The sequence below is a fragment of the Hemitrygon akajei genome, chromosome 16, assembly GCF_048418815.1.
Source record: "Hemitrygon akajei chromosome 16, sHemAka1.3, whole genome shotgun sequence".
In the NCBI taxonomy this organism is placed as follows: Eukaryota; Metazoa; Chordata; class Chondrichthyes; order Myliobatiformes; family Dasyatidae; genus Hemitrygon; species Hemitrygon akajei.
The window spans coordinates 56,897,742-56,910,250 of NC_133139.1; the positions used below are offsets into that span (position 1 = coordinate 56,897,742).

At 42.4% G+C, this 12,509-nt stretch overlaps 1 protein-coding gene across 2 annotated transcripts in view; it reads left to right on the forward strand.

Moving 5' to 3' along the window:
• LOC140740067 (adhesion G protein-coupled receptor E5-like) overlaps nt 1-12,509 on the forward strand; it is a 111,550-nt gene that overhangs the window by 83,415 nt on the left and 15,626 nt on the right. For both annotated transcript variants that reach the window (XM_073068927.1, XM_073068928.1), the window contains 2 exons: nt 9,823-10,023; nt 11,605-11,825. In XM_073068927.1, coding sequence (XP_072925028.1) covers nt 9,823-10,023; nt 11,605-11,825 — 422 coding nt within the window. The remainder of the gene's footprint in view (nt 1-9,822; nt 10,024-11,604; nt 11,826-12,509) is intronic.

Below are 12,509 nucleotides of genomic sequence, written 5' to 3' on the forward strand. Positions count from 1 at the left end.
TAATCCTCCCCGGGGCCAGCTCTTTTCCCTCTCTCATCCTGAAATGGTGGCCATGGAGGAGTACGTTAAGGAGACACTGAGCTTGGAGTTTATCTGTCCATCAACCTCGCCGGCAGGAGCTGGCTTCCTTTTTGTAAACAAGGAAGATGGCAAGCTCCATCCCTGCATCGATTATCAGTCCCTGAACAACATCACTATGAAGAACCGCTACCCTCTTCCCTTGCTCGCATCTGTGTTTGAATATCTCCAGGGAGCAACAATATTTTCCAAAATTGATCTGTGCAATGCTTACAATCTGATTCGCATAAGAGAAGGGGATGAGTGGAAAATGGCTTTCAGCACCTCTAATGGCCACTATGAATACCTGGTGATGCCTTTTGTTCTGGTCAAAGCCCCGGCTGCATTCCAGGCCTTGGTTAACAATGTGCTCAGGGACATGTTGAACCAGTTTGTGTTTGTGTGTTTAGGTGACATCCTTATCTATTCCCACTCTTATCAGGAACACGTCAAACATGTCTGGAGAGTACTCAAATGCCTTCTTGAAAATAACCTGTATGCCAAGCCTGAAAAATGTGAATTCCATAAAGACCAGGTGTCATTTTTGGGCTATATACTTACCCCATTCAGTGTTCAAATGGACCCTAGTAAAGTTCAGGCAGTTGCAGATGGCCCAAGTGGTCAACAGTCAAACAGGCACGGCGCTTCATGGGGTTTGCAAACTTCTATCGATGCTTCATCCAGAATTTCATCTCTATCACAACTCCAATTAATGCAGTCATCAAGACCTCGGCAGGATTCTGTTGGACGGACGATGCCGACCAAGCATTTTCAGAGCGAAAGCGACGTTTCACCTCTGCCCCGCTGCTACAACACCCAAACCCATCTCAGACATTCATTTTCGAGGTGGAAGCATCTGATGTAGGCATTGACAATAGACAATAGGTACAGGAGTAGGCTATTTGGCCCTTCAAGCCAGCACCGCCATTCAATGTGATCATGGCTGATCATCAACAATCAGTAACCCGTTCTTGCCTTCTCCCCATATCCCTTGACTCTGCTATCTTTAAGAGCTCTATCTAACTCTTTCTTGAAAGCATCCAGAGAATTGGCCTCCACTGCCTTCTTAGGCAAAGCATTCCATAGATCCACAACTCTCTGGGTGAAAAAGATTTTTCCTAAACTCCGTTCTAAATGACCTACCCGTTATTCTTAAACTGTGGCCTCTGGTTCTGGACTCCCCCAACATCGGGAACATGTTTCCTGCCTCTAGCGTGTCCAAACCATTAATAATCTTATATGTTTCAATCAGGTCCCCTCTCATTCTTCTAAATTCCAGTGTATACAAGCCCAGTCACTCCAATCTTTCAACATATGACAGTCCCGCCATTCCGGGAATTAACCTCGTGAACCTACGCTGCACTCCCTCAATAGCAAGAATGTCCTTCCTCAAATTTGGAGACCAAAACTGAACACAATACTCCAGGTGTGGTCTCACCAGGGCCCTGTACAACTTCAGAAGGACCTCTTTGCTCCTATACTCAACTCCCCTTGTTATGAAGCCCAACGTGTCATTAGATTTCTTCACTGCCTGCTGTACCTGCATGCTTACTTTCAGTGACTGATGAACAAGGACACCTAGATCTCGTTGTACTTCCCCTTTTCCTAACTTGACACCATTCAGATAGTAGTCTGCCTTCCTGTTCTTGCCACCAAAGTGGATAACCTCACATTTATCCACATTAAACTGCATTTGCCATGCATCTGCTCACTCACCCAACCTGTCCAAGTCACTCTGCATTCTCCTAACATCCTCCTCATATTTCACACTGCCACCCAGCTTTGTATCATCTGCAAATTTGCTAATGTTACTTTTAATCCCTTCACCTAAATCATTAATGTATATTGTAAATAGCTGTGGTCCCAGCACCGAGTCTTGCAGTACCCCACTAGTCACTGCCTGCCATTCTGAAAAGGACCTGTTAATCCCTACTCTTTGCCCACTAATCTCCAATGTGGGACCTTATCAAAGGCTTTCTGAAAGTCTAGATAAACTATATCCACTGGCTCTCCCTTGTCAATTTTCATAGTTACATTCTCAAAAAATTCCAGAAGATTAGTCAAGCATGATTTCCCCTTCGTAAATCCATGCTGACTCTGACCGATCCTGTTACTGCTATTCAAATGTGCCGCTATTTCATCTTTTATAATTGACTCCAGCATCTTCCCCACCACTGATGTCAGGCCATCTGGTCTATAATTCCATGTTTTCTCTCTCCCTCCTTTCTTAAAAAGTGGGATAACATTATCTACCCTCCAATCCTCAGGAACTGATCCTGAATCTATAGAACATTGGAAAATGATTACCAATGCGTTCTAGAGCCACCTCCTTAAGTACCCTGGGATGCAGACCATCAGGCCCTGGGGATTTATCAGCCTTCAGTCCCATCAGTCTATCCAACACCATTTTCTGCCTAATGTGAATTTCCTTCAGTTCCTCCATTACCCTAGGTCCTCTGGTCACTATTACATCTGGGAGAGTGTCTGTGTCTTCCCTAGTGAAGACAGATCCAAAGTTCCTGTTCAACTCATCTGCCATTTCCTTGTTCCCCATAATAAACTCACCCGTTTCTGCTTTCAAGGGCCCAACTTTGGTCTTAACTAATTTTTTCCTCTTCACATACCTAAAGAAGCTTTTACTATCCTCCTTTATATTCTTGGCTAGTTTACCTTCGTACCTCATCTTTTCTCCCTGTATTGCTTTTTTTAGTTATCTTCTGTTGCTCTTTAAAAGTTTCCCAATCCTCTGGCTTCCCGCTCATCTTTGCTATGTTATACTTCTCTTTTATTTTTAAACTGTCCTTGACTTCCCTTGTTAACCACGGTCACCCCTTATTCCCCTTAGAATCTTTTTTCCTGTTTGGAATGAACTGATCCTGCACCTTCTGTATTATTCCCAGAAATACCTGCCATTGTTGTTCCACTGTCATCCCTGCTAGGGTATCCTTCCAGTCAGCTTTGGCTAGTTCCTCCCTCATGGGTCCATAGTCCCCTTTGTTCAACTGTAATACTGACTCTTCTGATTTTCTCTTCTCCTTCTCAAATTGAAGATTAAAACTTATCATATTATGGTCACTACCTCCTAATGGCTCCTTTACCTCAAGTTCCTTTATCAGATCTGGTTCATTACATAACACTAGTTCCAGAATTGCATTCTCCCTGGTAGGCTCCAGTACAAGCTGCTCTAAGAATCCACCTCGGAGACTCTCCACAAACTCCCTTTCTTGGAATCCAGTACCAACTTGATTTTCCCAGTCTACCTGCATGTTGAAATCCCCCAATACAACCGTCCTGGAGCTGTCCTCTCTCAGTGCTCATCTGCAAATAGCCGGCTGCACCATTGTGCCTTTCTTTCCTGTCACTTGACTCTGCTGAGAAGAATTACAACATTGGGAACCAGGAGCTTCTGGCTGTCAAGGAGGTCCTGGAGGAATGGCGACACTGGCTGGAGGGGGCAAAGCATCCATTCTTGGTCTGGACAGATCACAAGAACCTCTCCTATATTCAGGATGCTAAGAGACTCAACTCTCGTCAAGCGCAATTGGCTCTCTTCTTCACACGGTTCAATTTTGTCCTCACTATCGTCCCGGCAGCAAGAATACAAAGGCCAACGCTCTCTCCCATCAGTTCGACAGATCTGAGGACAATGCCGATTCAGAGCCCATTCTTCCTCCCTCGTGTATTGCTGCTCCAGTTATCTGGGGAATAGAGGCAGAGGTGAGGGCCGCCCAACAATCTGTTTCATTTTCCCTTTAACACTGTTCATAATAAAGTCTGTGAACTATCGGCCTACTTCAGTGTCTCTCACTCTGCACTTGGGTCATATCAGAACCTGGTAACACTGTTCCCCTCTATCCACTGCACTTGGTATATCCTCAAAGAACTCAAGTAAGTTTGTCAAACAGGACCAGCCTTTGCTGAATCCACATTGCGTCTGCCTGATGGATCCATTGCCTTCCAAATGCCTTGCTACTACTTTAATGATAGCTTCAAGCATTTTCCTAACTATAGATGTTAAAGTAACTGGTCTGTAGTTACCTGCCTTTTGCCTACATCTTTTTTTGAAAATTTGCTGTCTTCCAATCTGTCAGGACCTGCCCAGAGTCCAGAGAATTTTGGTAAATTATCACCAAAGCTTCTACTATAACTTCTGACATTTCTTTCAGTACCCTGGGATGCATTCCATCAGGACCAGGGGACTTATCTATCTTCAGTCCCACAAGCTTGCTCAGCACTACCTCTTTACTGACAGCTAGTAATTCCTCCCATCACATCCATAACATCTCTCTTTGGTGTGTTAGACATGTCCTCCACTGTGAAGACCAACACAAAATGGCATTCAAAGACTCGGCCATTTCCTCAATTGCCAATATCAATTCCCCCTTATTGTCCTCCAAGGAACCTATGTTCATTTTAGCTACCCTTTTCCAAGTTATATAAATACAAAATCTTTTAATATCGATTTTTAAATATTTTCTGCTAGGTCGTGTTCTTAACCTAGCTTCCATTTCTTTATTGTTTGCTTACTGGTTCTTTGTCACTTTTTAAGATTTTCCCAACCTTCCAGTTTCCCACTACTCTTGGTGAATTTGTATGCATGAGCTTTTAGTTTGACACCTTCTTTTATTTCCTTAGTTATCCAAGCCTGGTTCTCACCACCCTTACTGTCCCTGCTTTTAACTGGAATATACTTTGAGCACTGTGAAAAATCTCTTTGAAAGTCTTCCACTGATCGTCAACCATCCGACTATATAGCCTGTGTTCCCAGTCTACACTAGCCAAATCCTCCCTCGTCCCATTGTACTCTCCATTGTTTAGGCATAATACATTGATTTTAGATCAAATTATTGCACCCTTCATTTGTATGAGAAATTTAGTCACACTGTGATCACCCTTTCCAAGAGGATCCCTAACTATAAGATCACTAATTTTACCTGCTTCATTCCACAGGACCAGATCTAAGACAGCATGTTCCCTTGTAGATTCAGTAACATGCAAGAAAGCCATCACAGATGCAATCTATGAAGTCGTCCTCAAGACTGCCTCAACCAATTTGATTCACCCAATCTATGTACAAGTTAAAATCCCCATGATAACTGCTGTTCCATTGTTAAATGCCTCAGATACTTCTGTTTATTGCCTGTGCCACTGTAATCTTATTATTCCATGGCTGATAGACAACTCCCACCAGTGATTTTTTCCCATTTACTGTTGCTAATCTCTACCCTCATGGATTCAGCATTCTGCTCCTTAGATCTTATATCATCTCTCACTATTGCCCTGATCTCATCTTTAATTAACAGCATCTTATATAAAGGAAGGAGGGAAAAGAGGAGAGCAGTAGTGATAGGGGATTCGATAGTTAGGGGGACAGAGAAGAGGTTCTGTGGAAGAGATTGAGAATCCCAGATGGTCTGTTGCCTCCCTGGTGCCAGGGTCCGCAATATCTTGGATTGAGTTCTCAGTATTCTCAAGAGGGAGGATGAGCAGCCAGATGTCGTGGTCCATGTAGGGACCAATGATGTGGGTAGGAAGAGTGAGAAGGTCCTGAAAGGTGAGTTTACAGAGTTAGGCACCAAGTTAAAGGAAAGGACCTCCAGGATAGCAGTCTCAGGATTGCTACCAGTCCCACGTGCAGGTGGGTTTAGAAATAGTAAGATAGCGCAGATCAACACGTGGCTGAAGACATGGTGCAGGAGGGAGGGCTTCAGATTTATAGATAATTGCCAGTTTTCCAGGCAAGGTGGGACCTGATCCAGCAGAACAGTTTACATCTGAACTGGAGGGGGACAAATATTCATGCAGGCTGGTTTGTTAGAGAGGCTCCAGTGGATTTAAACTAGATACAAGGGGGGAGGGGAACCAGAGTGTAGGAACAGATGTATGGGAGAAGGAAGAAAAAGATAGTAAAGTTGTTTGCACTATTAGAGATAAACAGAGAGAAAGAGGTGGAGAATTTCTTAAATGCATTTATTTGAATGCGAGGAGCATTGTAAGAAAGGTGGATGAGCTTAGAACATGGATTGATACCTGGAAATATGATGTTGTAGCTATTAGTGAAACATGGTTGCAGGAGGGGTGTGATTGGCAACTAAATAATCCTGGATTTTGTTGCTTCAGGTGTGATTGAATCAGAGGGACAAGAGGGGGAGGTGTTGCATTGCTTCTCTGGCAGGATATACTACAGGGCTCGTCTAGGGGAGCTACTTCGGTGGAATTGAGGAATGGGAAAGGTGTGGTAACACGTATCAGGGTGTATTATAGACCACCTAATAGGGAGTGAGAATTGGAGGAGCAGATTTGTAAAGAGATAGCAGATATTTGTAGTAAGCACAGGGTTGTGATTGTGGGAGATTTTAATTTTCCCCACATAGACTGGGAAGCCCATACTGTAAAAGGGCTGGATGGTTTGGAGTTTGTAAAATGTGTGCAGGTTAGTTTTTTGCAGCAACACATAGAGGTACCAACTAGAGAAGGGGCAGTGTTGGATCTCCTGTTAGGGAATGAGATAGGTCAGGTGACGGAGGTATGTGTTGGGGAGCACTTCAGGTCCATTGATCACAATGCCATTAGTTTCAATATAATTATGGAGAAGTATAGGGATGGACCCAGAGTTGAGGTTTTTGATTGGAGAAAGGCTAACTTTGAGGAGATGCTAAAGGATTTAGGAGTGGATTGGGACAATTTGTTTTATGGGAAGGATGTAATAGAGAAATGGAGGTCATTTAAAGGTGAAATTTTGAGGGTACAGACTCTTTATGTTCCTGTTAGGTTGAAAGGAAAGGTTAAAAGTTTGAGAGAGCCATGGTTTTGAAGGAATATTGGAAACTTGGTTCAGAAAAAGAGAGATATCTACAATAAATATAGGCAGCATGGAATAAATGAGGTGCTCGAGGAATATAAAGAATGTAAAAAGAATCTTAGGAAAGAAATTATAAAAGCTAAAAGAAGATACGAGGTTGTTCTGGCAAGTAAGGTGAAATAAATCCAAAGAGTTTCTACAGCTATATTAATAGCAAATGGATAAAATTGATAAAAGAGATGGGGGAGATTTTGAACAACTTCTTTTCTTCAGTATTCACTAAGGAGAAGGATATTGAATTGTGTAAGGTAAGGGAAACAAGTAGGGAAGTTATGGAAACTATGATGATTAAAGAGGAGGAAGTACTGGTGCTTTTAATGAATATAAAAGTGGATAAATCTCCGAATCCTGTCAGGATATTCCCTAGGACCTTGAGGGAAGTTAGAGGAAAAATAGCAGGGGCTCTGACAGAAATATTTCAAATGTCATTAGAAACGGGGATGGTGCCAGAGGATTGGCGTATTGCTCATGTTGTTCCATTGTTTAAAAAGGGTTCTAAGAGTAAACCTAGCACTTATAGGACTGTAAGTTTGATATCAGTGGTGGGTAAATTAATGGAAAGTATACTTGGAGATAGCATATATAATTATCTGTATAGACAGGGTCTGATTAGGAACAGTCAACATGGATTTGTGAGTGGAAGGTCATGTTTGACAAATCTAATTGAATTTTTTGAAGAAGTTACAAGGAAAGTTGATGAGGGTAAAGCAGTGGATGTTGCCTATATGAACTTCAGTAAGGCCTTTGACAAGGTTCCGCACGGAAGGTTAGTTAGGAAGGTTCAATCTTTAGGTATTGATATTGAAGTAGTAAAATGGATTCAACACTGGCTAGATGAGAGTTGCCAGAGAGTAGTGGTGGATAACTGTTTGTCAGGTTGGAGGCCAGTGACTAGTGGTGTGCCTCAGGAATCTGTACTGGGTCCAATGTTGTTTTTCATATACATTAATGATCTGGATGATGGGGTGGTAAATTGGATTAGTAAATATGCAGATGATGCTAAGATAGGTGGCGTTGTGGATAATGAAGTGGGTGAGAGTGATCTAGGAATAGTGCATAGTTCCCTGAAGGTGGAATCTCATGTGGATAGGGTTGTGAAGAAAGCTTTTGGTATGCTGGCCTTTATAAATCAGAGCATTGAGTATAGGAGTTGGACAATAATGTTAAAATTGTACAAGGCATTGGTGAGGCCAAATTTGAAGTATTGTGCACAGTTCTGGTCACCAAATTATAGGAAAGCTGTCAACAAAATAGAGAGAGGACAGAGAAGATTTACTAGAATGTTACCTGAGTTTCAGCACCTAAGTTACAGAGAAAAGTTGAACAAGTTAGGTCTTTATTCTTTGGAGTGTAGAAGGTTGAGAGGGACTTGATAGAGGTATTTAAAATTATGAGGAGGATAGATAGAGTTGACATGGATAGGCTTTTTCCATTGAGCGTAGGGGAGATTCAAACAAGAGGACATGAGTTGAGAGTTAGGGGGCAAAAGTTTAGGGGTAACATGAGGGGGAATTTCTTTACTCAGAGAGTGGTAGCTGTGTAGAATGAGCTTCCAGTTGAAGTGATAGAGGAAGATTCGAGATTGTCATTTAAAGTAAAATTGGATAGGTATATGGATAGGAAAGGAATGAAGGGTTATGGGCTGAGTGCAGGTCGGTGCAATCTTTTACTCTTTTGTACTTGACTTTTCTTCACTCCACTCTTACTTTTCTCTTTTTTATCTTTTATTTTTTTCTTTATCTTTATCAACACTTTCTCTTTTATTTTATCTATACTTCTCCAATCTGTTGAACCTACCCCCTGCTAATTAGTTTAAAGTCCTATCCACAACCCTAGTTATATGATTCGCTAGGATCCAGGTCTCATCACGGTTCAGGTGGAGCTTATCCCATTAGTACAGCTCCCTCCTTCCTCAATACAGGTGTCAATTTCCCATGAATTCATACCCACTTCTCATACACTAATCCTTGAGCCACACATTTAACTCTCTAATCTTTTTGATGTGCCACTGTGTTTGAAGCTCAGATTGCAGGTCATCAGCTTTGAGCCTGAGTTCCTCAAGCAGCCAGCACTTGCTGCAGATGTGGTCACCAGAAACTACAATGGGGCCCACCAGCTCTCACGTCTTGCAGTGACAGCACATCACTTGATCCTGCATCATCCCCACTTTATTTAATTAGCTGTAACTTAGTGATTTTTTATTCAACCAAAGCCTTACCTGCTACTTACCTGTGCCTCTTCACCGAAGCCCCATGAGCCAAAGCCTCAAGTTCCCACTCCTACACTGGTCCACTCACACAATGGCCCTTCTGCTTTGACCCTGCTTTACTTTTATTTGTTCCTGCTAATGAATCATGAGTTAATTGTTCCACCACTAATGCCCCGCGAAATGCTACTTTTTTAAACTCTTCTCCCCACCTGTGAGAAGCTCCCTCTCTGTGAATTGATTGGTCTGCCACTGATGATAACAACTGGGGGCTTAGGCAAGGAGCAGCAGTTGACCTTAGACCACACTACTCTACCAGCCCGAGTCTGCTACATCCAACAAGATCATAGGTTATTTTCTACCTCAACATTATGTTCCTCATTGCACTTAATACTTATAATAGAAGTTTATCCACATCTGACTCAAATGCAATCAGCAGCTCTTTCTGCTGTTTCTGTTGTGTAGTGTTCAAAGTGAAATTACTGTGAGTGGAATGAATGAAATTAGTGTTTAGAATACAGAACAGTACAGCAAAGGAACATGCCTTTCAGCCTGCCATGTCAGTACTGAGCAGTCACCACTACAAACTGCATATCCACCTGCACATGGTCCATATCCTCCCATTACCCATTCACATGTCTGAGTTAACTGCCCTTAAATGATGCTATTATTTAAAATGGTTCTTGTTTCTTCTTAGGCAGATCATGGCTACCGTCTGCGTATGATCACTATTTTTGGCATTCCTTTTTCTTTGGTGTGCCTTTTGATTTCAATCCTCACCTTTGTCCTGTGTCGTTCCCTTAAAAGTATCCGGACAACTATCCATACGCACCTTTGCATCAGCCTCTTTATAGCAGAATTTATTTTCATCGTTGGAATAGACAAGACCAAAGACACAGTAAGTGAAAATAAATATTGGTATCTTCTCGCAACACAATATCTGAATAAGTGGCCATCTCTGTGTACAAGACCAGATCGATCAGGCTAATCCATATCAATGTTTTTATACGACATTCAACAAATGCATTCATTTGTGTTTACTGAGAGAAATTATCCCTGAAGTTAATAGTGAATATAGTTCCTTAAGGTTGTAGGTCGTCATAGCAGAAAGAGCTAGGTAGTGGGGCTCCCAATAATTTGCATCTCAAATGGACTTTGACAACCAAGTCCAGCTCCTGGCCTTCACATGTAGCTTAGCTCCTAAGCCTAGCCAAGCTACGGAAGGGACAAAAGTGAGTTAATGGTTCCTTAAAGCTAATCACTTTGGGGAGATGGGCTTTTTAGCCGTGGTTAGAAACTTATCCAGGGGAAGGAAACTTCTGATCTCAAACCTCCGCTGCCTTGTGGCATGGAGAAGGCTTTGGGGGTAAACCCCGAGGAAAAATCCAGAGCTGGAGTCTCGAAGACAGTCCTATGTTGAGTTCAATGCTGACTACCAACTCTTGCGACACAGCTGATGCCACACTATATCAGTCTCTGCTCTTCTTTCGAAATCATCAGCTGCACAGAGAGGGGAAGCATGCTACATATTGCTCTCCACATTCCATACCCTTGACCAACAAAGGGACTCAAAAAATAGTGAATGAGATAAAGGGAATTTCCTTGCTGCCCTATCTAGTTATTATCATACTACCACTAGCCATTAGCCATCTGGTTCATTTGATTGCATTAGTGACCACATTTTAAAAGTGTTCCATTGACTGTCAATCTCTTTGTGACTTCCAAGGTTAAGAAAGGCATGGTATCTCTGCTTAAAAAATCACACAGTCATTTGCTTTTTTGAGCTCCATGCAAATGAAAATCAAGTTCTTTTCTATTAGACTAATTGTTGTAGTACCCAAAGAGGCTGTGTCCATGTGTATTGAACTATGACTCAATAACTAATTGCACTAAAAGCACTTCGGAATCATTTTGCATTCCAATGGATATTCAATAAGTCTTTTGTGGAGTTCTCTTATGTGTTTCCCTTGTGAGATAGACAATGCAACACCATTACCTGTACAAGAATCTGCTTGGATTATTGAATCATTGTGGTGGAACTTAGATCAGGGTATGCAGAAGTAACCCGGTTGTAATTCACTGGACTACCTGCCTTTCATACAGCAGCATTGGAGAGGGTCCCAGTGAGGCAGCTGTGTTTTATTCTTCAGCACATCCCACCAAGCATTCCCTACCTCCCTACATACTGTCCAAAGTCCCATTCTTCGTCCCATTCCACACAAGACTCACCGCCTGCCCGCCATACTCACTGCCATCCATGCTCAATAATACCCAGCCCCTGAAACAACGTGCAAACCCTTACAGCTGTCCCACACAACAGCCCTGCACATACTGACCCCACACACACTGACCTCACACAGTGACCCAGCACCTGTGGCCAGTGTCCGAACTTTTTCTGTATATTACTCTGGGTTGTAGATGGGTAGTTACATGTTCCTGTTGGTTATTACCTTGTTGCTGTTTTGCATCTCCTCCACAGACCATCTGTGCTGTCATCGCAGGATTCCTCCATTATTTCTTCCTGGCCTGTTTTGCCTGGATGCTCCTGGAAGGAATCCAGCTTTACCTCATGGTGGTGCAAGTCTTCAATGCAAAGAGTCTTCGGGCAAAGTACATGTATTCGTTCGGCTATGGATGCCCTTTGATAGTGGTTGGCATTTCAGCTGCTGCGTTTCATAGAGGATATGGAACAGAGAAACAGTAAGTGCGGACAAACTATTTTTTTCTCGGTTCATGCAGTTTTCATGATTAGAATCAGGTTTATTATCATTAACAAGTTGTGTTTTATGGCAGCAGTACAGTGTAATCATAATAAATTACTGTGTTAAAATAAAAACAAATAAATAGTGCAAAAGCTGAATAATAAGGTAGTGTTCATGGAATCATGGACTGTTAATAAATCAGATGGTAGAGAGGAAGAAGCTGTTCCCATAATGTTGTGTGTGAATCTTCAGACTTCTGTACTTCCTCCCTGATAGCAGTAATGAGAAGAGGGCATGTCCTGGATGGTGAAGGTTCTTCATGATGAATGCTGCCTTCTTGAGGTACCACCTTTATAAGATGCCCTTGACGGCGGGGAGGCTTGCACCCATGACAAGCAGACTGAGTAATGCAATGAGAAATGACAGGAGCATGGAGAGAGACAGTTATTTATTTTTTTAATTTTTTGGTAATAAAATGCAGAGTAGGCCCTTTCAGCCCTTCAAGTCTCAGCAACCCCCAACAAACTGAATTAGCCCCAACTTAATTAGGTGACCATTTAACCTACCTGGTACATCTTTGGACTGTGTGAGAAAAGCAGAAGACCCGGAGAAAACCCACACATTCCACTGGGAGGATATACAGAGAAGCCTTGCAGAATGGCACTGGAGTTAAACTCCAAAT